The sequence below is a fragment of the Polistes fuscatus genome, unplaced genomic scaffold (assembly GCF_010416935.1).
Source record: "Polistes fuscatus isolate 324 unplaced genomic scaffold, CU_Pfus_HIC Scaffold20, whole genome shotgun sequence".
NCBI classification, from domain to species: Eukaryota; Metazoa; Arthropoda; class Insecta; order Hymenoptera; family Vespidae; genus Polistes; species Polistes fuscatus.
In genome coordinates, this window is record NW_025113097.1 from 2,793,565 (window position 1) to 2,818,106 (window position 24,542).

Genomic DNA, 24,542 nt, shown 5'->3' on the forward strand with positions numbered 1-24,542 from the left:
TAAATGAATCAAAACAAAAGAGACGGTTATTACAAATTTCTTTTTACGAATTTTATCTTCTTAAATTTGAAATATATATATATAGTATATACGTATATAAAAAGTAATAAAATGATTTTTATTATAATTGATAATCTCATCTTTCTTTTTATCACAACTAGCGCGACGTCAAATTCGTGTCACCTAAAAGACTGAGTCTCTGGATAAGAATGCGAATATTTTTCTTGAAAAATTCAACCTATTGCACCATAAATTGGAAGAAGAAATTTCATAGAATTTTGAACATTGATATTTTTGTTCTTATTCGGATTGTACTCAATTAGCGCTTAGTTGTTCTTTGCTCGAATGATGTTGTTAAATGAATCAAAACAAAAGAGACGTTTATTAAAAATTTCTTTTTACGAATTTTATCTTCTTAAATTTGAAATATATATATATATTATACGTATATAAAAAAGTAATAAAATGATTTTTATTATAATTGATAATTTCATCCTTTTTTTATCACAACTAGCGCGACGTCAAATTCGTGTCACCTAAAAAGACTGAGTCTCTGGATAAGAATGCGAATATTTTTGTGTTTAAAAATTCAACCTATTGCACCATAAATTGGAAGAAGAAATTTTATAGAAATTTGAACATTGATATTTTTGTTCTTATTCGGATTGTACTCAATTAGCGCTTAGTTGTTCTTTGCTCGAATGATGTTGTTAAATGAATTCAAAACAAAAGAAACGGTTATTACAAATTTCTTTTTACGAATTTTATCTTCTTAAATTTGAAATATATATATATTATATACGTATATAAAAAAGAAATAAAATGATTTTTATTATAATTGATAATCTCATCTTTCTTTTATCACAACTAGCGCGACGTCAAATTCGTGTCACCTAAAAAGACTGAGTCTCTGGATAAGAATGCGAATATTTTTCTTGAAAAATTCAACCTATTGCACCATAAATTGGAAGAAGAAATTTCATAGAATTTTGAACATTGATATTTTTTGTTCTTATTCGGATTGTACTCAATTAGCGCTTAGTTGTTCTTTGCTCGAATGATTTTGTTAAATGAATCAAAACAAAAGAGACGGTTATTACAAAATTTCTTTTTACGAATTTTATCTTCTTAAATTTGAAATATATATATAGTATATACGTATATAAAAAAGTAATAAAATGATTTTTATTATAATTGATAATCTCATTTTCTTTTTATCACAACAAGCGCGACGTCAAATTCGTGTCACCTAAAAAGACTGAGTCTCTGGATAAGAATGCGAATATTTTTGTGTTTAAAAATTCAACCTATTGCACCATAAATTGGAAGAAGAAATTTCATAGAAATTTGAACATTGATATTTTTGTTCTTATTCGGATTGTACTCAATTAGCGCTTAGTTGTTCTTTGCTCGAATGATTTTGTTAAATGAATCAAAACAAAAGAGACGGTTATTACAAATTTCTTTTTACGAATTTTATCTCTTCTTAAATTTGAAATATATATAGTATATACGTATATAGAAGAGTAATAAAATGATTTTTATTATAATTGATAATCTCATCTTTTTTTTATCACAACTAGCGCGACGTCAAATTTGTGTCACCTAAAAAGACTGAGTCTCTGGATAAGAATGCGAATATTTTTGTGTTTAAAAATTCAACCTATTGCACCATAAATTGGAAGAAGAAATTTCATAGAATTTTGAACATTGATATTTTGTTCTTATTCGGATTGTACTCAATTAGCGCTTAGTTGTTCTTTGCTCGAATGATGTTAAATGAATTCAAAACAAAAGAGACGGTTATTACAAATTTCTTTTTACGAATTTTATCTTCTTAAATTTGAAATATATATATAGTATATACGTATATGAAAAAGTAATAAAATGATTTTTATTATAATTGATAATTTCATCTTTTTTTTATCACAACTAGCGCGACGTCAAATTCGTGTCACCTAAAAAGACTGAGTCTCTGGATAAGAACGCGAATATTTTTGTGTTTAAAAATTCAACCTATTGCACCATAAATTGGAAGAAGAAATTTCGTAGAAATTTGAACATTGATATTTTTGTTCTTATTCGGATTGTACTCAATTAGCGCTTAGTTGTTCTTTGCTCGAATGATGTTAAATGAATCAAAACAAAAGAGACGGTTATTACAAATTTCTTTTTACGAATTTTATCTTCTTAAATTTGAAATATATATATAGTATATACGTATATAAAAAAGTAATAAAATGATTTTTATTATAATTGATAATTTCATCTTTTTTTTATCACAACTAGCGCGACGTCAAATTCGTGTCACCTAAAAAGACTGAGTCTCTGGATAAGAATGCGAATATTTTTGTGTTTAAAAATTCAACCTATTGCACCATAAATTGGAAGAAGAAATTTCGTAGAAATTTGAACATTGATATTTTTGTTCTTATTCGGATTGTACTCAATTAGCGCTTAGTTGTTCTTTGCTCGAATGATTTTGTTAAATGAATCAAAACAAAAGATACGGTTATTAAAAATTTCTTTTTACGAATTTTATCTTCTTAAATTTGAAATATATATATATATATATATATATATATATATTATATACGTATATATAAAAAAGTAATAAAATGATTTTTATTATAATTGATAATCTCATCTTTCTTTTTATCACAACTAGCGCGACGTCAAATTCATCAGAAATGTACGACGTTATTGTTAATTATACTAGTATTTACATCAGCTCGTCGTCTGATCGGTAAACGTCACCTACGTTTGATTTTTTTTCCTTTTTCTAATTATAAGTTCGTAAAAAATAAAAAAAAAAAAAAAGAAATAACGTCACATCCGTTCGATATACACAGAGCTTCGTTGAATTCATTTGAATTCGTTTGTAGATTAACATTGGAATCATTTACGTAATAGTAAATTCAAATTGTAACAAATACTTTTTATCCTCGGACAATGATTTGGAGATTATCTTTTTTCTTTTTTTTTTTTAAATATTAATCAACTTAAAAATTGAGAAATAAGATTCATCGCAATTAAAACAACTACTTATTTACTTAACTTACATATGTATGTATGTATGTATGCATGTTTGAATATACTCAAGTATATTATAACGTTTATATTTGTTCGGAAGAACATTCGATTCGACACAGTTCAAGAGATTACTTTTTTTTTATTCTTTTTCTTTTTCTTTTTTGTCGGTGAGAAAAAAATGCGAGCGAGCGCAGTAGAGACCGAGAGAAAGGGTTGGCGATAAAACGTTTGGCATAAGAAAATAGGTGCATATCATTTACATTATTTTCTTATCGTAATATACGATCTACGGTAAAGTTTATGGCTTGATATGTACAATGTGTCTATATAATTTCTTCGTTTCTCGACGATTCTTTTCTTTTCTTTTCTTTTCTCTTTTCTTTTTTCGTTTTTATTATCGATATTCCAATTATAATAGGAAAGAATCTTCCGTATTGATCTCGATAAAAAATATAAAAGAAACTCGTCGAAAACGTATACGTTTATTATTTAAAATAAGTAGTAGTTTTTAGTATACTTTCTCTCTTCTCTCGCCACTGTCCCCTTTCTCTCTGTTTTTTTAATTTCTCTTTTGGTTCAGAATCATCCGCTTTCTCTTGAATTAATAGCGAAAAATAAACGATACAGAAAATAATTGTAATCGATTGAACGATTATCGTAATTTACGAAAGTTCGACGAGTAAATTAATGAAAAGGTCGTATTTACAATAAAATTATCGTTAATCGGACGAAAGAGATTAGCCTAGCCAGGTGTATCGACAGATCGGCAGTGTTCTCTATTTGAAAACAAAAAAAAAGAAAAAAAAAAATCCTTCAAAGTCCTTCGACAATCTCAACAAAATATCGTGACTCTATTTTCTAACCGAGATGATGAAAGATCTTGAGAGATCATTGAAGGAAATTAACGTTGAACGTTTCGACCTCCATTGGCTGCAATCCAATTTCTTGGAGACCGTCCTTCAAATGACGTTTCGTTTTTGTACCTGTCAGTGATGTTTTTGTGACGTTCAGTTTAGATAATTTAAAGAACGTCGTGGTTTGCGATAATCGATCGTTCAAAGGACAGTGTTTCATAGTTACGTCAGCGCCAACCGAACAGCTGTAACCTTGCCTGTGCAAGACCATAAGCGCGTTGTTCACTGGGAAATGTGGCAGTTTCTGATCGTGATTTGTCCTTAAGTTCAACAAATGAAGATCGCAAGGGAAGCTCTGGCTGAGAAGTCTAACTTCCGGTGCCATAACGATCTCCGATTCGGTCCCATCGACTACGAAGATATTTACAGGATAGTTCAAAGCATTGCTAAGATGATTGGCGAACAAGGATGGCTTCGAATACTTGTCCCCACCACCAACGATATCCTCGAGCAATAGCCAGTGTTTTATTACAGTTTTTCTATTGTCCAAAAGACCCTCGCCCATTCCTCTCGAGTCATCGTAGAGCGTCCTCCTGTCCAACATAACCTCGAGCCATCCCGGCTGATAACTGGCAGCACCTTGACAGTGGTTGACCAATAGAGTCAACCTGTGATTGGTGTCCTCGATGTAAGCCATCGTTGTTATGGGATAATAATTACCCTCTATACCAATTCTCTCGATCTTCCGTCTCTTTATCATTTGATGTCCATTAAGATCGGTATAAAATTCTGGCGGCTCGCCGTTCATTATATCAGTTTGAAGTCTCATAAACATCTCGGTTTCCCGATTCTTCGGTGGTGTTTCGAAGTCAACGATGTTTCGAAGATATATTGCATCGCCCAAACCACCGTCTCTATGATAAATCGCTACATGATGAGTCAATAATTTTCCATATTCTACCGTCAAACGAGAACTCAGGCTGCCACTGACGATATAAATCTTTTGATGGGGCGTGTAAGCCTCGAGAACGTCCTTGTCCGTGTCCCGTAGATTAGGATCCGGCATGAACAGGTAAGCACCACTGTGAAATTGTGCCGATGGATAAGCAGCGAATTGTATGGCACACTGCATTATCTTACCGCTCGATTTTTTCGCAACGCGTTTCAAGAAACCGGTTTGACCATCGAATAGCAATTTCATTCTATGATTCTCCAGTTGAACGTCTCCGATCTGCATCGGTTTTATCGTGAAAACGTTGTCCTTGCCGCATCTACTGCAATAAATCGTGGATATCGCGTCCATGGGGATCTTGTCCACTTGTTGCAGATGGTAGGTCGCTATCGCGAGTGGTTTCAATTCTGCAACGAAGAGAAGAACATAGACGTCGTGCGTAATGCTCGTAGCGTTCATCACCGGTGCTATCTGGTAAGGTATCGGGTTCTTTTGAGGATCTAACACTCGTATTTTATACGAAGTAACCTTCAGACTGATCATCTCTTGTCTCGGTTGAGCAAGAGGATTGAACAGGACGATCTTTCGCGTCTCTTGGCTGTTCATGTTGATCGGTATCTTCTTCGGAAGTTTTTCATAACTGTCCCTATCGGATTCCGCCAGGACGTAGACGGAGTTTGGCTTGTTAGTCGTAGCAGCCAACGATTGAATCGCGAAACTTTGCAAGCTCGTGGTGTCGGAGATCGATTCGAAGAGTTTCAACGCGTAATCCTTCATCACGAATGATTTAGAAGTTCCCGTTATAGCGTCGTGGTGTTGAAACAATCCGAGATTTCTTCTAGCTTTGACGAGTTTCTCAAAATACGTCTCGTAAAGTTTGATGTCTTTTTTAGATTGTTTAGCGACGTTTAAAGCGATGGTGTATAATATCTCGGCTGATCTCAAATTAGCTTCCAACTCTCGATCGAGAATTTTCATATACGGTCTGGTAGTAAAATAACCGCTCCAATAGGCTGGTCTACCCTCGCTGAAGATATCCGAATAAACGAAGAAGTCTCCTTTCAAGGTGGGAAATTTTTCTACTCGTTTCTGAATCTCTTGGAAGTAATCCTTCGGAGTTCCAAAGATCACCTCGGCGTTGTATTCGTCTTTGCGACTGTTTATGTAATCCATGAGGATTTTGTAATTCGTGTATTGTTGGTCCCATTCGATTGCATGATCGTACCTGAAGAAAGAAAATATTAAATATATATCAGAATGAATAGATCAAACGATAGTTGAAAAATTACGAGATTTATGTTAGACAAAAATCAAAAGTATTAACAATTATAACTTCTTCTTCTTACGTGCGTACATGAGTACACACATTCATGTTTTTTATATTTATTCATTAATAATTATTTGAAACAAAGTTAATAATATCTGACCTGAAATCATCTCCGAGGGGCATCAAGACGACGTTGTGATTGAAGAGAGAACCAGTTCTCGAGTACTGTTCTAAAAGTAACTCGGCCATTTGTTTGACGTTGTTCGGCGTGATTTCAACTGCTCTGACGGTGTACTCGGTGTATTCGCCACGTATCTTACGAAAATCGAAGTTTAGACAAACGTGTGGGTGCGGTCCGCAGGAATGTTTGATGTTGTAGATGTCGAAGGGTTGATTGTGCGTCAACATGTCGGCGTTACCACTCTGGTCCCATGGTTGGAGCCAAATGAAGTCACCGTACTGTTTCTTCGCGAACCATTGCTTCCAAGCGTAATGTATTCTTTGAATTACAGTTCCCGTCGCGCCAGAAGCTTTTAGGAAATAAGGAATCGTCCCACCATGACCGAAAGGATCGACGGACCAACCTGACTCCGGGGTCACGTCTAAATTCGTTTTCAGCCATTGATGTCCTGTAAAATAATCAATTCGATCCTTTTACCGATTAGCTATTCATTTAGCTACTATTTATTAGGTTCTCCGGAAAGTTCGTGTAAATTTTCATGAAAGATTGAAAAGCAACGCATTTAAGTTTTGCTTAATATATTTATTTATTAAATTATATTATATATAAGTGCCATTACTGTTTCACGATCTTTTTCCATTTTTAAGGGTAACTTGAATAATTCCGTTCTTCCAAAAACTTCTCAGGTTTTCCAGCGAAAAAATTTAATGACATTTATAGAAAATCGGCACGAACTTTCCAGACGACGAATAATATATTATTATTTCCTAATCTTGATTAGGTATGTATACTTTGACGAAAAGTTCGATAATAATAATGTGCAAAATGACCTGACGTTATTGAATTTTTGTATAATTCTTTTTTCTCGTAAATTGGACTGTATCGTATCATACAAATAATTACATTTTATGAAATTATTAAATATAGTAATAAAGAAAAAAAAAAAAAAGAGATGAAATTACATGAAAGCGGGGAATGAATTATTTTAGAAATTCCGTAATATTGTGAACAAGCCAGAAGGGCCAGCTGGTAGAGGATATTTCCAAGCTCTGTTAATTATTTCGAAAAGAGGGCAGAGTGCATAATTATCGCGTAGTCGGAAACTCAAACTACACGATTCTATTATATCAATTTCGCGTTGAGGAGGAATACTGACGAGACATTGCAGAAAACGTTGCTATTATATTCATAGAAGCATATACATTTAACAAAAAAAATATGGAAACAATAAAAAATAATAATTTAATATAATAAGTTAAAACATAATTGAAAACATTTATATGATTTAAATCCTATAATTATTAAAGAAAAGTTTTATACAATGGGAGTTTTTTATAACCAAAAAAAAAAAAAAAAAAAACTGATATCATAGAGCATGCTTGTTAGTATGCTTAATTAATAAATGAAATATTTTTACCATTGATAATAGGAAGGACTTGATTCAATAGAGAGAATGAGAGAGAGAGAGAGAGAGAGAGAGAGAAAGAGACAGAAGTAGAAAGGGAAGTTACGACGAGAGAAACCACGAAATTAATCCCACAGGAAGATCAGGATGCGAGTGGAAGGTAGGTTAGGTAGGTAGGAAGGGAGGGAGGGAGGGAGGGTGTTCGTTGAGATAGGTTAATAGAATTACCCGAAAGTCAGCGACGGTTAAATGATATATCCTGCCCTTTATGTTATCCACAACGAGAAGGAATATTAAGAGGATATCAGAAGTTAGGTCTTTTGCTATAATATAGATTGTTTATTGAGTTATGGTTAAGGGTGATCATTGCAACAATACTCGCCATAAGAAAGATTATGTTGAATCTTTATTATAGCATTATAAAACACACACGCAACATTTTGTAAAACATATTGTTAAAACAGTACGCAATGTGTTTTATACACAATATTCTGACACGATTGAACATTTCAGATTGTTCTATTACCAATGAAAATTATTCTTTCCTTAGTTTTATGGTTCCATTTCTGAAACACAGCGTTTGCAGTTTAGAGTTTAGACACAATTTTTTGTCGGTTACCCAGGTGGTCATTACAGTGATATTTTCTCTGTAAATAAATCGATGCCTCGGGTGATTCTTTGTATACCGTTACTTCGATGAGAAAAAAAAAAAGGCCTTTTATTTCTAAATCCGTAGTTCTCAACACTCACGCCCCTGAAGCAACTAATTTCGATATCTCAATTCCTGCGTAACCTAGGGCGACAGTATAAACGTAGCACAACGCCATAACACGTTGAAGCTAATCCTGATCCGTGGCCACAGAATACATTTCACGCTCGATCCTAGGCGTGTGCATGTTATTACACGCATGAAAGCATTTATGCAGCCAGGAAGGTCTTGGGTTTTGTAATAAATGTATTATGTATTAATATATAAAATGAATAACAAAAAGAAAACTGGTATGTGTACTTATGTACGCACGTAAGAAGTTATACTTCTTTGTCGTACTAAAACGAACATAACCTCCATAACCTCAAAAATAATTTCAAAACAAAACTTCAAAGAAAAAAAATAACTTAAAAAGAAAAAAATAATATATATAAGAAAGAATAAAAAATTGGTGTGTGTACTTATGTACGCACGTAAGAAGTTATACTTCTTTGCCGTACCAAAACGAATATAACCTCCATAACCTCAAAAATAACTTCAAAAAAATAACTTCAAAAAAAATAATTATTAGTATGTATATATATAAGAAAGAATAAAAAATTGGTGTGTGTACTTATGTACGCACGTAAGAAGTTATACTTCTTTGCCGTACCAAAACGAACATAACCTCAATAACCTCAAAAAAATAACTTAAAAAAAAAATAATAATTATATATATATATATATATATAGAAAGAATAAAAAAAAGGAAAAGAAAATATCAAAATATAGATATCAGTCCACACTAAATATAAGAGAGATATATCGAATTACTTGACGCGTCAACAGCCATGGCGCGGTTACAGCATTAGTTCTCGCTTCGATCATTTAATTAAAGCGGCGCTGAGTACGATTAGTATTTGGATGGGTGACCCGCTTGAGAAAAAAAGGGGAAGAAGAAAAGAAGACAACTTCATGCCGTAAATTTGAAATCGCTTGCTTTGCCGCGCATCGTAAATATCGACAAACTTCGTGGTGTCGTCCGGAAAAAAATCACTCCCATCACATTTTCCCAAACGCGCCAAAAGAAGTATAACTTCAATAAAGTAAAATGTTACATATATTTGGCCTAACAATGTCATAGTTGGTGGTGGGGATTGGGGTAATGCCGAAATATGTCATATAGGTAGGGTAAAAGCTGATACAAGGGAAAGGGGGTGAGTAAACTTAGGCACAGTACCGTTACTAAGGAGTGACGTTATGTCGTCTATCATATTCTCTAAGATTACAGCTTAATATAGGCTGCAGAGAAGCTCTCCCAGGTCGCGTGGATGCGTCATTTGCCGTGGCACATGTTAAGCCACCTTTCTCAACCCACCTCCTGTCCTTTCCTATCTACTAAGAGTCCTTGACAACCTTCCCTTCCCTACCCCTCTCTCTCTCGTCGTCTCTTTTATTAAGGTAATACGTTATCACGAATGTGATATAAAGGAACGTATTATATCATATTATATAAATAATAGAGTATAGAATAATTTATTTTCGATAAATTAACTTTTGCTACATAATATGTGATTCGTTTTTAAAATGGAACCATTTGTAACCACGTCGAATAGAAAATGATGTAAACACGAGTAGGCATTTATGAAAATGACAGAAAAAGAAGATTTATTGTTCGAGAACAACCTGTTTTGTTGGTTAAAATGAAGAAGCTTATTTAGTAGAGTTTATATCTCTTATTTAGTTTCACGGCATCTGTTATTTAATAGTCTAACAACGTGATCATGTCATAGCCTAAAATTTACACTTCAGAATTTGCAAGACAATTTATGGGAAAATGATGTCTTTCTCTTTGTCTCCCTCATTCCCTTCCTTCCTTCCTATCTCTATTTCTCTCTCTCTCTCTCTCTCTCTCCTTCGTAATATCAGAATACCTGGAGATCTAATTAGTGCGTCCCGTTAAATTATCAAGCTTGGACAAAGCAAACATGTGGCGAGAGATGTAACGAGTATCAGGAACTTCTGTCAGATTGAGATTGTTTGTTGCGAAATTAGGTCGGCCTTGAGGCTATAATCTCGAAGGAGGGTGTGAGAGAGAGAGAGAGAGAGAGAGAATATAGTAGAAGAGGGAGAGGGTGTAAACGAGAAAGAAAGAAAAAAAGAAAGAAGATGAAAACGGTTGGGGAAAGTTAACGAGATTTTTGTGTCATTTATTTTTACCTCAATTATTTAAAAAAAAAAGGAAACGGTTACCTAATAGTAATAAAGATGGAAGCAGTATATTCGATAGATCTACGAGATGCTTCGTGCAACTTTGTCCAAAAAGAAAAAAAAAAAAAAATCAATCGTTTATAGTAGTCCTAGTAAGTGAAGTTCGTTCATAAAAGTGGACTTAGTTATTAAATATAACGAGAGTCAGATATATATATATGTAGAGTACATATTGTAGTTTCTGGTCACGTATTCTTTCTCTCGATTTTTTTCTATCGAAAAAATTCGAAAATCCACACACACAATGTAACATCCTACACACCCATTTCCCATTCGTTAGAGAGAGAGAGAGAGAGTGAGAGAGAGTAAAAGGGTGATAGTAGGGCCTAATGCGAGCGAACAAACCATTAAACTACACTCAGCCGGTGCTCGACTGATTATAACTCATTAGACACGACATGTGTGCATTAACGAAGTTATCGCACTAGCAGAGTTCTAGTCTCGTGCTCCTTCTGTTAACCACTCCTGTTTCTCTGCTAACGTTCTCTCTCTCTCTCTCTCTCTCTTTCTCTTTCTCTCGTTACCGAAAAGCCACTGCACTTTCGTGCAATCCGCAATAATTCTAGGAAGCTTTAGCTGCACACTATTATCTCGATTTCTGAAACGAAAAGTGACCATTTTCATGCGTTGATAAATAATTCGATCTAAAATCTACGTCATTGTTAATAATCGTCACGTAAATTGTTATTGTTTTTGGGGGGTTTTTTTAACGCGTTGACTGCCGGGAGCTTTTCACACGATTCGTCTGACACGTCTACACGAATTTTCCATTATGGGATGCATATTTAGTTGAAGTGTTGTTTACAAACGATAAACGACGTTGTATAATATTGCGTTTTATGTATTATTTATGACGAGGTCACCGGTGGGCCCCATGGCAGTCGTCAACGCGTTAATATATATCTATCCGATCAAATTTCATTTTCAAATTGTTCATAATTTGATTTTGTTCGTGAAAATTTGATTCGTCATCGTAGGGTAGATGATAAATGTTAAAGTTAATTGCATTAGATTCGTATCTATGACTTAATGAATATTTAATGAACGACCAACCAGCTGCCATCTTGTGACCGACAATATGGCGCCGGTGCAGCCTGTCTTCTCTCGATGATTGCATATGCTATTATCAGTCTGCACGGTCTATTGTCCTTACGTCGAATTGGGATTGTGCGCAAGCTAATAAATTACCCTTCCACCTATCGAACAGGTGCGATCGGAATGAGATGCGTTTGCGTCCGTGCTCGTAAATTATGCCCAACCCGTTTACCGGTAGCCGACTTCTTCCCTTCCCCTACCGTTCGAATTTCCTCTCAATGATTCGATAACGTTGACATGGTCTGATCATATTATTATTATTAGGTGTACAAATAAGTTTCCACCGTTTTTTATTAAAAATTAAGTATTTATTCTAGAAGAATGGTAATTTTAAAGTTATTTAAAATACTGTCCATCACTTGCAATGACTTTTTCCCATCTCTCAGGCAACATTCGGATCCCACGTCGGAAGAACTCCTTGTCTTTTGAGGCTATCCACGAATCAACCCAATTTTTGGTATCTTCATATGATTTGAACCGCTGCTCCGACAGAGCATGTGCCATGGACCGAAATAGGTGATAATCGGACGGTGCAATGTCTGGTGAATACGGCGGGTGGGGTAACACTTCCCAATGAAGTGTTTCCAAATACTTTTTCACGGGAGCCGCTACATGTGGACGAGCATTGTCATGCAGGAGAATAATTTTTTCGTGTCTAGAATAGTATTGAGGGCGTTTTTCCTTCAGAGCTCGGCTCAATCTCATTAATTGTGTTCGATAGAGGGCTCCGGTGATTGTTTCGCTCGGATTAAGCAACTCATAATACACTACACCCAGCTGATCCCACCAAATACACAGCATGAGTTTTTTTCCGTGAATATTCGGTTTTGCTGTTGATGTTGACGCATGGCTTGGTAATCCCCATGATTTTCTTCTTTTTGGATTATCATAATGTATCCATTTCTCGTCACCAGTGATGATACGATGTAAAAAACCCTTTTTCTATGTCTAGCAAGCAGTATTTCACTTAAGCATAATCGGCGTTCAATATCTCTCGGCTTTAATTCGTACGGAACCCAATTTCCTTGTTTATTAATCATTCCTAATGATTTTAAACGATGTGAGACTGCTTGCTGAGTGACTTCTAATGTTACAGCAAGTTCTTTTTGTGTTTGAGATGAATCTTCCTCCAATATTTCCTCCAATTCTGCATCTTCGTAAATTTTTGGCCTTCCACTGCGATCTTTGTCTTCTACGTCGAAATCACGGTTTTTAAACTTTTGAAACCACTCACGACACGTTCTCTCACTCAAAGCAGTCTCACCATATGCTTCTACGAGCAATCGATGCGCATCAGCAGCAGATTTCTTTATATTAAAGAAGTAAACTAATATTTCCCGCAAATGACGCTTATTTGGCTCAAATTTGGACATTTTCAACTAAAAAAAATTATATTTTACCAATATGAAATCAATAATATTAATAGGTTATGTTGTTCTTAATCGTCCAAACTAATTTTTAAGCAGGATATCATCTGCGAAAGTTAACGGAAACTCCGCGCCGCGCTATCTACATTAAAACGGCGGAAACTTATTTGTACACCTAATATTATTATTATGAGTACGAGTATTTCCGTGAGAAGTTTCACTTTGAAAAAAAAGAAAAAAACCTGATACACGATTCATTGTTTTTCTCTTGCTTGCTTGCTTTCTTTCTTTTTTCGTTGTATTTTTTTTCTTTCTTCGTCTCCTCAACAATTTTCTACGATCGTGTCTGTTCGATATCTAATCAGCCGAGAAATAATAAACGATTCGTTTTAGTTCCAAGTTAAAAGGGGGGGGGGAAAGGAAAGATCTCTTCTTTCTCTATGCAGTGGACCGAAAAACGACGTTCTCTTCTTTTTCTTATCTCTTCTCCTTGAAAGTTCGTTAAATGGAACGAGAAACGTAATGAGAAAAATTGTAGCTTGCTGCCCCTGCTGCTGCTGCTGTTAGATCTCCTTCACTTTTTTTCCTTTTGACGTTTTGTTTGCTCAATATTAGCTAATAATTTATTATCTATTCTATTATATATTTTTCTATCTGTTTCTTTCTCTCTTTTTTTTATTTTATGTTAACACTATTTTTTTTTTTTAAATGAACGGGATATGATAAAGGAATTAAAGTTATGGGAAGAAATGATTGATTTACAGATGATCAAGAACAAATCGATTATGTTTCATCGCAAAGTCGGATCTGAATAACGTTTTGAACAATCGTTGAATCCTCTTAAAATAAATTATTCGAATTTTCCTCGAGTTTTTTCCATTTTTTTTGTAAAAATAGTCACAGTTATTCGTTTTTTCTTTTCTCCAAGTATTCTAACGAGAAGGATTCTTTTAATTTGACTTCAGTGGTTCGCTCGTTTGAATTAAAAAGACGAAGGTCACGTTCGAGAATAAGAAAGAGAATAAGGAAAAGAGATGAAGAGAGAGAGAGAGACAGTTCTTTCATTTATGTTCCATTGGTTCAACAAAGAAAATTGTATTTAAAAAATGCAGAACGCAGAAAAACTTAGCCTCCGTTGGCTCGTTCTTCGCAAAAAATATTCCCTGGTTTTGATAGAAAGGAATAAAGGAAAAGAAAAAGAATAGGAAAAGGAAACGAAAGAAGAAGTGGGATGGTTTGATCCGTGCAGTAGTCCAAAGCTTAATTAAATTTGGTCAAAGTAGCCGCCACTCTATTTGGAGTCAGCTTTCTCCTATCGTTTTCTACTAAGAAAGGAAGAAAAGAAAAGAAAAGAAAAGAAAAGAAAAAAAAACGAAGAGAACAAAAAGAAATTCGAGTATTCCGAACTTTCCTCTTTTCTTCTTATTCATTTCGAAGAACCTATATTTCCGTCTCTATTTTCTTTTCTTTTCTTTAATTGACCTTAAATGTTATAAATATATTTTCATATTTCTCTCCTGATTTAGACACTTTTTGTAGATTGTTTAGACACTTTTGTAGATAATGTGCGCATTAATAATCGGGTTTTCGTGCTTTACCGTAATATATACATTTAGTGAGAGATACAATGACACGCAAGAGGATAAAACAATTATTGTCTCTCGTGTGTAGCAGGATTTGCCTGTTAGCCTATTTCTCGGTTCTTGTGATCCTCCAGCCGTGCGTTCATCGTTTTCAGGTTCTCTCGTAAAACGGCACACGTTTTTTTCCAACCACGTAATCACCCCTCTTTTCCTTCGTTACTGACGTTGACTAGATTACGCAACGATTTTTCGCAACCCCTACGTTTCCACCAACCCTCGTCTTTCTATTTTCACACCCTCTTTCATACGAGACACGTTTTCTCTCTCTATCTCTCTCTCTTTCCCTTTTTTTGTTTCAGCAACCGAAATAATGAAGATCGTTATTTCGCTTATTTGTTGAGCTCACCGATGCGAAAACTAAAACGGAACATCAGTGTTATCGTAGTTTAACTACGATTTTATTCTACTTCTGCTATTTTCTGTCCGTCGTATTTTACAATCACCGCGAATATTACTTTCAATTTAAACAACGAAATATTCATTAATATATAAAACGTTTCGAATGTTATTCATTTCATTCTGAAACCAAAAGTTAGGTGGGGGACTTGAATTAAAGAATAATCTAATCCAAAATATCCTAGTGCTGAGAAAATTATTTACATTTGATAATATTAGTATTGGATTGTATTAATTGTATATACAATTTGCATCGTTGACAAAACTATTACGAGCTTTAATGTGTTATCGAAAAGAAAAAAATACACAGACAGATAGATAGAAAGATAGATAGATAAATAGATAGATAGATAGAGAGAGATAGAGAGAGGTATAATATGATACGATACACGACGGAAATTGGCACATTTGAATTTGCGAAAATAGGCAGAGGAAATTTTGCATAACGTTGGCACCATGTCTGACGCCAAGAACCGTCGTTTGCCATTTCGATGCAAATGACACGGATAGAAGAGGTCCTTTCCACCAGAGCTCGATCGCACTAACCAACACTAACAAACACACGTATACGTATACATTTATACACGAGACAAGACTTTGTAGAACTTCTGATATTCTCGCTTCACGCTAACTCGAATCGGGTATTATGGCAATGAGAATGGTTTTAAAAGAGAAAGAGAGAGAGAGAAGTCTTTACGAGAATATTCTAGATCCGACTTAGGGGTGTCGTGTTTTTGTCACTGTGTCTGCCCATAAACGGTTTGTACTACTGTAGAAAAACGACCTATTCTCAAATAAAATGCATCCACGAATATTGTTTTGTTTCAATAATAATTATTATATATGTTAATTATTATTATATTAATTTTATTATTTATTATTATATTAATTATTATTATATTATATTATTAATATTATTATTTATATTATATTAAATATAACGTATTCATTTTTTTTTTTAATGCAATATTTATTCCAGTGTCATATCTCATTACCATTGGTTTATCGTTCAAAGGAATAATTTAGTATTCATAAAATAATATTCCAAGGATTTTGATCGGACTACGGGTTACAGGTCCCAAAGGGTCAATGATTTCCTAGATGTATCCCTTGTAATCGAGGATGAGATTAGTGTTCTAATCTTCACGAGGCGGTACACGAATTTACACACAGACGAACACATACACTGACATGTATATATGCTTAGAGAATCATAAATATTAATAGGGTATATTAGAGTGTTAGATAATATCTTAAATGATTGTTAATTAAACGAAGAAAATGTGTATTTGTGTATTGTTGTCCACAAAACTCGGAGAATATAATTTACGTACCGTCTTCCTCGAAATTCACCTTCAAACTGGCACGTTGACTCTACGTGTCTTTTATTATTTTAATTATGCATATGTACCATATAAGGAAAGTTATATGAACACATACAAAAGAACTTTAACAGAGGACAATGATTCAGTTTAAACGATGAATTTATCGATAAAACGGTAAGTAAATCTTATATTCCGTACTTTTAAACTAAAATATACATTAAGGTAAAAGCCCCCTCGGTTGGCCAGTTAAGCCGTTTTCTTTTTTAGAAAAATTATATTCATTCAATAAAATAACTTACATCTAAACTAATGGTTTAACCTGTAAGCTTGAGCTTTCAGCTTTGAATAAAAATAAAGAAAAGACAAATTATTCATAAATATTTTAATAATAAATTAAAACAAACATAGATTTGCAATGTCCCTATTTTAGCCAACTTTCTCCCTCTTTTGGCCACGCATGTCCCCTCATTTGGCCATGTTTCCTATTTCAAATAAATAATTAATTAATAACTAATTTATTAAATAAATCAAAATTGAATAATTCAAAACTCGTGTACAAAGAAATGAATTACTCATTAGTATTAAAAAAACTAGTTGAATACTTTATGTACAAATATATATAACCTCAAAGCGAATAGCCATAAGTTGGCTAATGATAAAAACAGAGGCAATAATACTGTCTCCATGCTTGGCCACCATATTTTTAATGGAGAATAATTAAAAATCACTTAATTTTCAATTTCTATAATAATTTTAACCTATGTTAATTGCAGAAAAAAAAATATTTTGGTTGCTATTGTCAAAAATGAAATATAGGTTAATAAAAATCACAGTATCCTTACCTTACTTAACAAGAAACCATCCAAAAACAGAAGTCTTGCACAACTTCATTTTTTTTCGTTTTTAAATATATTTTTAAAATAATCCGAATTACTTTCAATGATATTTTAAAATTAGAATTTTTTTTTTTAAAAACTGTCACCATGTGCACATCAGCATATAATTTATAATCACTGTTGTGGCATAAAGTGGCCAATAGAGGGGGCCTGGCCAACCGAGGGGGCTTTTACCTTATATGCTTAGAGAATCATAAATATTAATAGAGTATATTAGAATGTTAGATAATATCTTAAATGATTGTTAATTAAACGAAGAAAATGTGTATTTGTGTATTGTTGTCCACAAAACTCGGAGAATATAATTTACGTACCGTCTTCCTCGAAATTCACCTTCAAACTGGCACGTTGACTCTACGTGACTTTTATTATTTTTAATTATGCATATGTACCATATAAGGAAAGTTATATGAACAACATACAAAAGAACTTAAACAGAGAACAATGATTCAGTTTAAACGATGAATTTATCGATAAAACGGTAAGTAAATCTTATATTCCGTACTTTTAAACTAAAATATACATTATTTTGTAATCCAATATTTCTTAAGTTTCGTTTCGTTTCGTTTCAATTCAATTAAAAAAAGAAATCGCATTTTCTTCGATGGGGGTAAAAAGAAGAAGAAGAAGAAGAAGAAGGAGTAGGAGGTTTCTTTTCATTTTACGGCAGAAAATTCGCAAAGGAGCACATTTTTCGTATTATATTTTTTCTTTTCCTTTTTCTTTTCCTGTTAGCTCGTGCTAAGCATTCTCCTTTACGACGAGGGAAAGCACGGAAGCAATAAGGATCTCCAATGTTCGGAAGGAAGTTTCGAGTGGTGGTGGAGAAGGACATCAACAGTGGAAAAAGAAAGAAATAAAGAAAGTAAGAAAGTAAAGAAAGAATGAAAGAATGAAAAGGAGGAAAGATTTTTCTCGCTTCCATCGCGAAAAGGGCGTCGAAAAAGAGTAATAAGGAGGACACATACCACTCTTCATCTTTTCTTTCCCTCTTTCATCCCTTCCCAACCCTCTCCCCTTGCTCCCCCTGTTCCCTGGCCACCTCTCTCCATCTTTCTCTCTCGTTTTCTCATCCTTAAAGTACTACGATTGCGGCATCTCCGAGAACAATGCCGAGAGAAAAGGAAACTGGGATCGACTTAACGACATAGCGTTTCCGAGGACGAAGGATTTTATCGCCGTTGAAAAAATATCTTTCTTCTTTCCTTGGAGTATCAAACGAGCTCGGCTACTAATTTTTCTTTTTTTCCTTTTTTTTTCTTCTACGGATTATCAAGATTTATTTTCCCTTCCTTTCTTCCACTTCCACGCCACTTCCACTTATCTCGTCCGTCTCTCGATTCGATATTATTGTTAATTAAATTCTAATTTTTTTTTTTTTATCGATAAGAATATTGAAATAAGATGAAATATATTTTCTTCTTTTTTCTCATTTTATATTATCCCTAATTAATTATTTTCTATATTTTATTATATTTATTTTTATATATTTTTGTTTTGTAATTAGAAAAATAAGAACATTTATTGTTATAAATGAATATTTGGATATTTATTTAGGACTTACCTTCGATCAATTGATCCAACATAGCAAAGATGTGAGATGTTGCCTCATCCGTCATCACCCAGCCTCCCGTAGTCATTTCTAGTCGTCCATCTTTGACCAATCTCTTTATGACCGCTTTCTTCGTGGGGTGAGCACTACGTTTGGGATAAAAAGGGAAAAAACAAAAATAATAGACATATATTCGTAATATAATAACGCAATCTAATCAATTAACACAGTCAAAGTTCCAAATTTAGAAATATAGAAAAAGATATATATAAAATACATATATATTTTATTTATTATTATATTAAAATATATATTTTATTTATTATTATATTAAAATATATATACATATATATAAAATATATATTTTATTTATTATTATTTTGAAATATATATATATATATAAAATATATATTTTATTTATTATTATATTAAAATATATATATATTTTAGATATTTTTAGATATATATATTATTAGATAAATATTAATTAGATATATATTTTTTAGATATATTTTAGATATATATATATTTTAGGTGGTCGAGTTAGGTGAAAGATCCTATATATAATACACAGTATGTTATAAAATACTGTAGGCTATTTCACGTAGAATTCCCTTCTCTCTCTCTCTCTCTCTCTTCCTCTTCTGTTTTACACGTTCATCCTCGATGGTCTCCAATACGAGCGCGCTAAGGTCAGACGGTTACAACTAACCCGAGGGATCTCTTTCGTGTTCCAGGATATTCTCCCTTCCCTATCGCAACCGAGAACGACGACATCAGCTGTACTCTCGGTAAGAGGCAATTCACACAGGAAAAGAAAAGAGAAGAGAAAAAAGAGAAAGAGAAAAAAAAAGTATAAAAGGGGGAAGAAAAAAAGGGGGAGAAAGAGCGAACGTTCTCCACCACTTTCCGATCGTTCTCTTTTATGCTTCTACTATTTCTTTGTTTTCATCCGGTAATTTCTTTCTCTCTCTCTCTCACTCTCTCCCCTATTCTCTCATTTTTTATTCTTACTCTATATCTACGCATCTATTTTTTCCTGTTAGTCATTAAAAAAAAAAATTATGTACGCACGTAAGAAGTTATACTTCTTTGCCGTACCAAAACGAACATAACCTCAATAACCTCAAAAATAACTTCGAAAAAAAACTTCAAAGAAAAAATTTAACTTAAAAAGAAATAATAATTATTATATATATATATATATATAAGAAAGAATAAAAAAAGAAGTATAATTTCAAAAAAACTGGTGTGTGCACTTATGTACGCACGTAAGAAGTTATACTTCTTTGCCGTACCAAAACGAACATAACCTCAATAACCTCAAAAATAACTTGAAAAAATAACTTCAAAAAATAACTTCAAAGAAAAAAAGGACTTAAAAAAAAATAATTATAATAACTGGTGTGTGTACTTATGTACGCACGTAAGAAGTTATACTTCTTTGCCGTACCAAAACGAACATAACCTCAATAATCTCAAAAATAACTTCAAAAAACGCGCCAAAAGAAGTATAACTTCAAAAAAAAAAAAAACAAAAAAGAAAAAGCATTATTCCTTACGTTCTACGTTCAACGATCTTAAACAGCAATTCGAGAAGTCCCCCTTCTCCTCTCTCTCCCCATTAACCGTATTATATATATCTTTCTTTTAATGGCCAAGGTTTTACGACAATCCTACTTCTCCAAGGTATTACGCTTTGCTTACTGTCCTACCATCCAGACTGTCTACATAAAATACGCACTTACGAGATGCCTCGTAAGATATACCATTGTTATCTCTTTAAATTTACCACTCTTATAAATGGTATACCTATACTGATCTATAATTCCTTTATATATGATATTATGTCATGGAAAAAAATACCAAAAACCGCTTGGTATTGTGGTCAATGCCTAGGAAAAGTTCACAATCCCTAAAGGTGTCCCACTTTCCCTATAACATATCTTCGTCACCATTGTCACCATTTGTATTTGCTACCATATGATACTGTTAGACCAACTGGGTTAGTGTTTGGTTACGTTGGTGAACTACTAATGCTGCTGATGATGATGATGATGATGATGATGATGATGCTAGTTGATATCCTTGAGAATCCGGTTAAGGACATGGTGGTTGCCTTATCAGTGCTAGTTCAGAGCCTTGAGCATTTAACCGAGACGACGTCGGATTATCGGAGAAGCTCTCTAACAGCGTAATCATGTTTACGCATACAGGATGATTTCTTGGTGAAGTCTCTCTCACGCTCACAATCATACTCACACTCACACTCGCATTCTCACTTTATCTCTTTATACTATATATGTGTGTGTGTGTGTGTATGTGTATATAGTTTCATGTAGGTAGATACATAGAGGGAGTTGAAAGCAAGAGCTTTTAGCGTCAGGATGTCTGGGCCATTTTCGGGGATACCTTCGAAGTGTGTTAAGAGAGTTTGAAAGCTTCGGAGAGCCTGCCCGAGAAGATCTGTTTTCTACTGTAAGCCTTTCTCTTTCTCTTTCTCTTTCTCTCTTTCTTTATTTTGTTTTTCTTTTTCTTGTGATTGTATCGACGTTGAAATTGATTACCGTGAATCGATTTGAAACGTCATATTATTCGTGATTAGAATTTCTAAAGGGCCATCATATCTCTTACCTGTCCCACCAGAGCGATAAAAAGGACACTTCGCTCCAGATAAACGTCATGTTTGGCCATTGCTGTAACTTTGATACCATGTTGTTTAAAATACTTCTGGTAGAGCTGTGGAAATATTGCTCGAATGTCTTCAACCATCCTGGATCGGTGTGACTGTGTGGTACCAGAATCACCTGGAAGAGAAATATAAACACAAATATTTGATATTTTTCTTTTTTAATGAAATTCTCTACATTTCGCGTGTTTTTGAAAATAATTAATATAACGGGCAATGGTATTCTTCCCTAATCCATATCCTAACGATTTCGTTTAATCCTCTATATCTAATATAAAAAACAAAACGTTAACGGGGAACGGGCTGGACAATCGCAAAAGCTACGTGGCGTACATTCGGCGAATATGATTAATGCGATTCTCGTTTTAATCCGTTGTGTTTTCGTCGAGCTATCGGCGGCAGCGAGCAACACAAGGATTATTTACAAACGTTCAATATCAGCGTTCTAATCCCAAGCTTTGGAACGATTCTCGTTAATCAGGGTCTTTTGCGTTGGTTTGTTACCAGTTTACAGGTTACAGTGATTCTCAATTATATTTAATTCTTACAATGATAAAACATTATTATTATTATTATATGTATACACATTCTTTGCTGCAATGTGTACAATCAATTATAATATTCGATTAAAATTTATTTTCAAATTGATTCCTATAAAATATATATATAAATCATAATGTTACAAATTCGAATGTAAAATATATAAAAAGAAGATGAAAATAAGCTAATCAATTTTTCTAATCTCCAAATTCATAACTCGAACGTATTTGTATTTTTCATTTCCTTGTTTTTTTCCTACCTAGTATTGAAAAGGGAGCTTTGAAAAGTTAGCATGAAATATAATCAATCATTAACTGCCGTCCAGATTTCTCCCCTCTTCTATCCTTTTCTCTAACTTTGACAGCAATGGACGCGAAAAAGGGGACGAAGAGAGAGAGAAAAGAGAGAAAGCAAGTGGCGTCGCGACCAGTTCGAAATTTTCGCGGAGATTTCGAATTGGCAGCCGTTGATCGAATTCGTTCGGCTTAATTCGATTCCACGTTCACCGTGCGGACAAATTGAATGGCCATTTCGTACGAAACTCAACACCAAACCCCCTCAATCACCCCTCCCCCGCCCCCGCCCCACCCCGTTTCCTCCTCCCTTACTCTCCTCTTCTATTTTCAGCCGTTCACTTCGAATATACCAGTCTCCATTTTTATGTCTTTCTCTCATTTTCGGGAAATGAAATTCTCGTTAAACAAAAGCTAGCTTTTTTCCCCTAGCCATAGTCGTAGAATATTTTCTCTATTCTACATAATATGATAGATAACATAGAAAATTGTATTTGACAATAGGTATAAGAAATTCTAATTAAATGAAATTCAATAGAAACGTGTATATATATAATATTGGATTGGCAACTAACATAAGTGTGATTGCGAATTTTATCGATAGACAAATCATATTGAATTCAGTATTTGCCTATGAACGATGGCAAAAAAGATTATCGGCAAAAACTGACAGTAGTACCTAATCGAATAAAGTTATATTTCTTTCAGGAAAAATTGTAGTGTGTGTGTGCGAATTTTCCTTTTCATTTAAAATAAGAAAATTTGTTAAATGTTGTAATATTAGACATTTGAAAAAAAGAAATGTCTGTTAGATATTTCATCGGAGTATTCTCATCTGTTTAATCTCGCGAAATATGTCGACCGATTGACAATATCGTTAGGCATGAGAACCCTCGGTTGCAAAGGATTTCAGTAAACCGATATCCATTCGCTCATAATCAACGTGGAAGCTGCAGCACGCTAAGCCGCGCATAGTTTACGAACGAATCCGCATTGTGTATCATACGGACATGCGCTTGTGCGTTCTGTATTTCTCTATCTATGTACTCGCATTTATGATACTACGTGTATACATCTATATGAAATTCAGACTTCCGAGAGGAGTTTAACATTCAAACTGTAGTTATGGTATATGATACGCTCTCACGTAATAAATCCTCTAAGTATTAGGACAAAAATTTCATGTGTCTTTTATAAATATCAAATAAATATATAATATACTGTATTATAGTATATAAAACTGGTGTGTGTATTTAAGAAGTTATACTTCTTTGCCGTACCAAAACGAACATAACCTCAATAATCTCAAAAATAACTTCAAGAAAAAAATAACTTAAAAGAAAAATATAATAATTATTATTATATATATATATATATATAATAATTATTATATATATATATATATATATAAAAGAAAGAATAAAAAGAAGAAAAAGAAAATATCAAAATATAGATATCAGTCCACACTAAATATAAGAGAGATATATCGAATAACTTCACGCGTCAACAGTCATGGCGCGGTTACAGCATTAGTTCTTGCTTCGATCATTTAAGTAAAGCAGCGCTGCGTACGATTAGTACTTGGATGGGTGACCCGCTTGAGAAAAAAAGGGGAAGAAGAAGAAAAGACAACTTCGTAAATACTAACAAACTTCATGGTGTCGTTTTTCCAGACGCTCGGAACAAAATCACTCCCCATTACCATTTCCCCAACGCGCCAAAAGAAGTATAACTTCAATAAAAAGTATAATAATGTGAATATATAATTGATGTGAAATAAATGATCGATAAAATCGAATGAAAATTATCGTCAAGGTAAGGACAGTTTCATTACAAGCGTATATATTATCAATACGTTTATTAGTAAACGCCCGTGTCTTGACATGCTTAATAATTCAGGTTTAGGATACGTAAAGGAAGACACCTAGCGTGGAATATAGACTATGTATGAAAGGATAGAGAGAGTGAGAGAGAGAAAGAAAGAGAGAGAGAGGGTGAAGTTTATACGCGTTGAACTTATTGGTATGCATGAGCCAGCCGCGTGTAGGGTCGTAGTGGCCCTTTAATACACCCCCAGCCAGCTCTTTGCCCTCGG

General features: G+C 33.7%; 1 protein-coding gene across 1 annotated transcript in view; it reads right to left on the minus strand.

Annotated features, from left to right (window-relative positions):
• Nucleotides 1-3,175: 3,175 nt before the first annotated feature.
• LOC122517529 (alpha-mannosidase 2) overlaps nucleotides 3,176-24,542 on the minus strand; it is a 79,376-nt gene continuing 58,009 nt past the window's right edge. Inside the window, 4 exon segments of the mRNA XM_043635970.1 lie at nucleotides 3,176-6,064; nucleotides 6,267-6,735; nucleotides 18,938-19,071; nucleotides 21,560-21,732. Coding sequence (XP_043491905.1) covers nucleotides 3,922-6,064; nucleotides 6,267-6,735; nucleotides 18,938-19,071; nucleotides 21,560-21,732 — 2,919 coding nt within the window. The 3' untranslated portion in view covers nucleotides 3,176-3,921.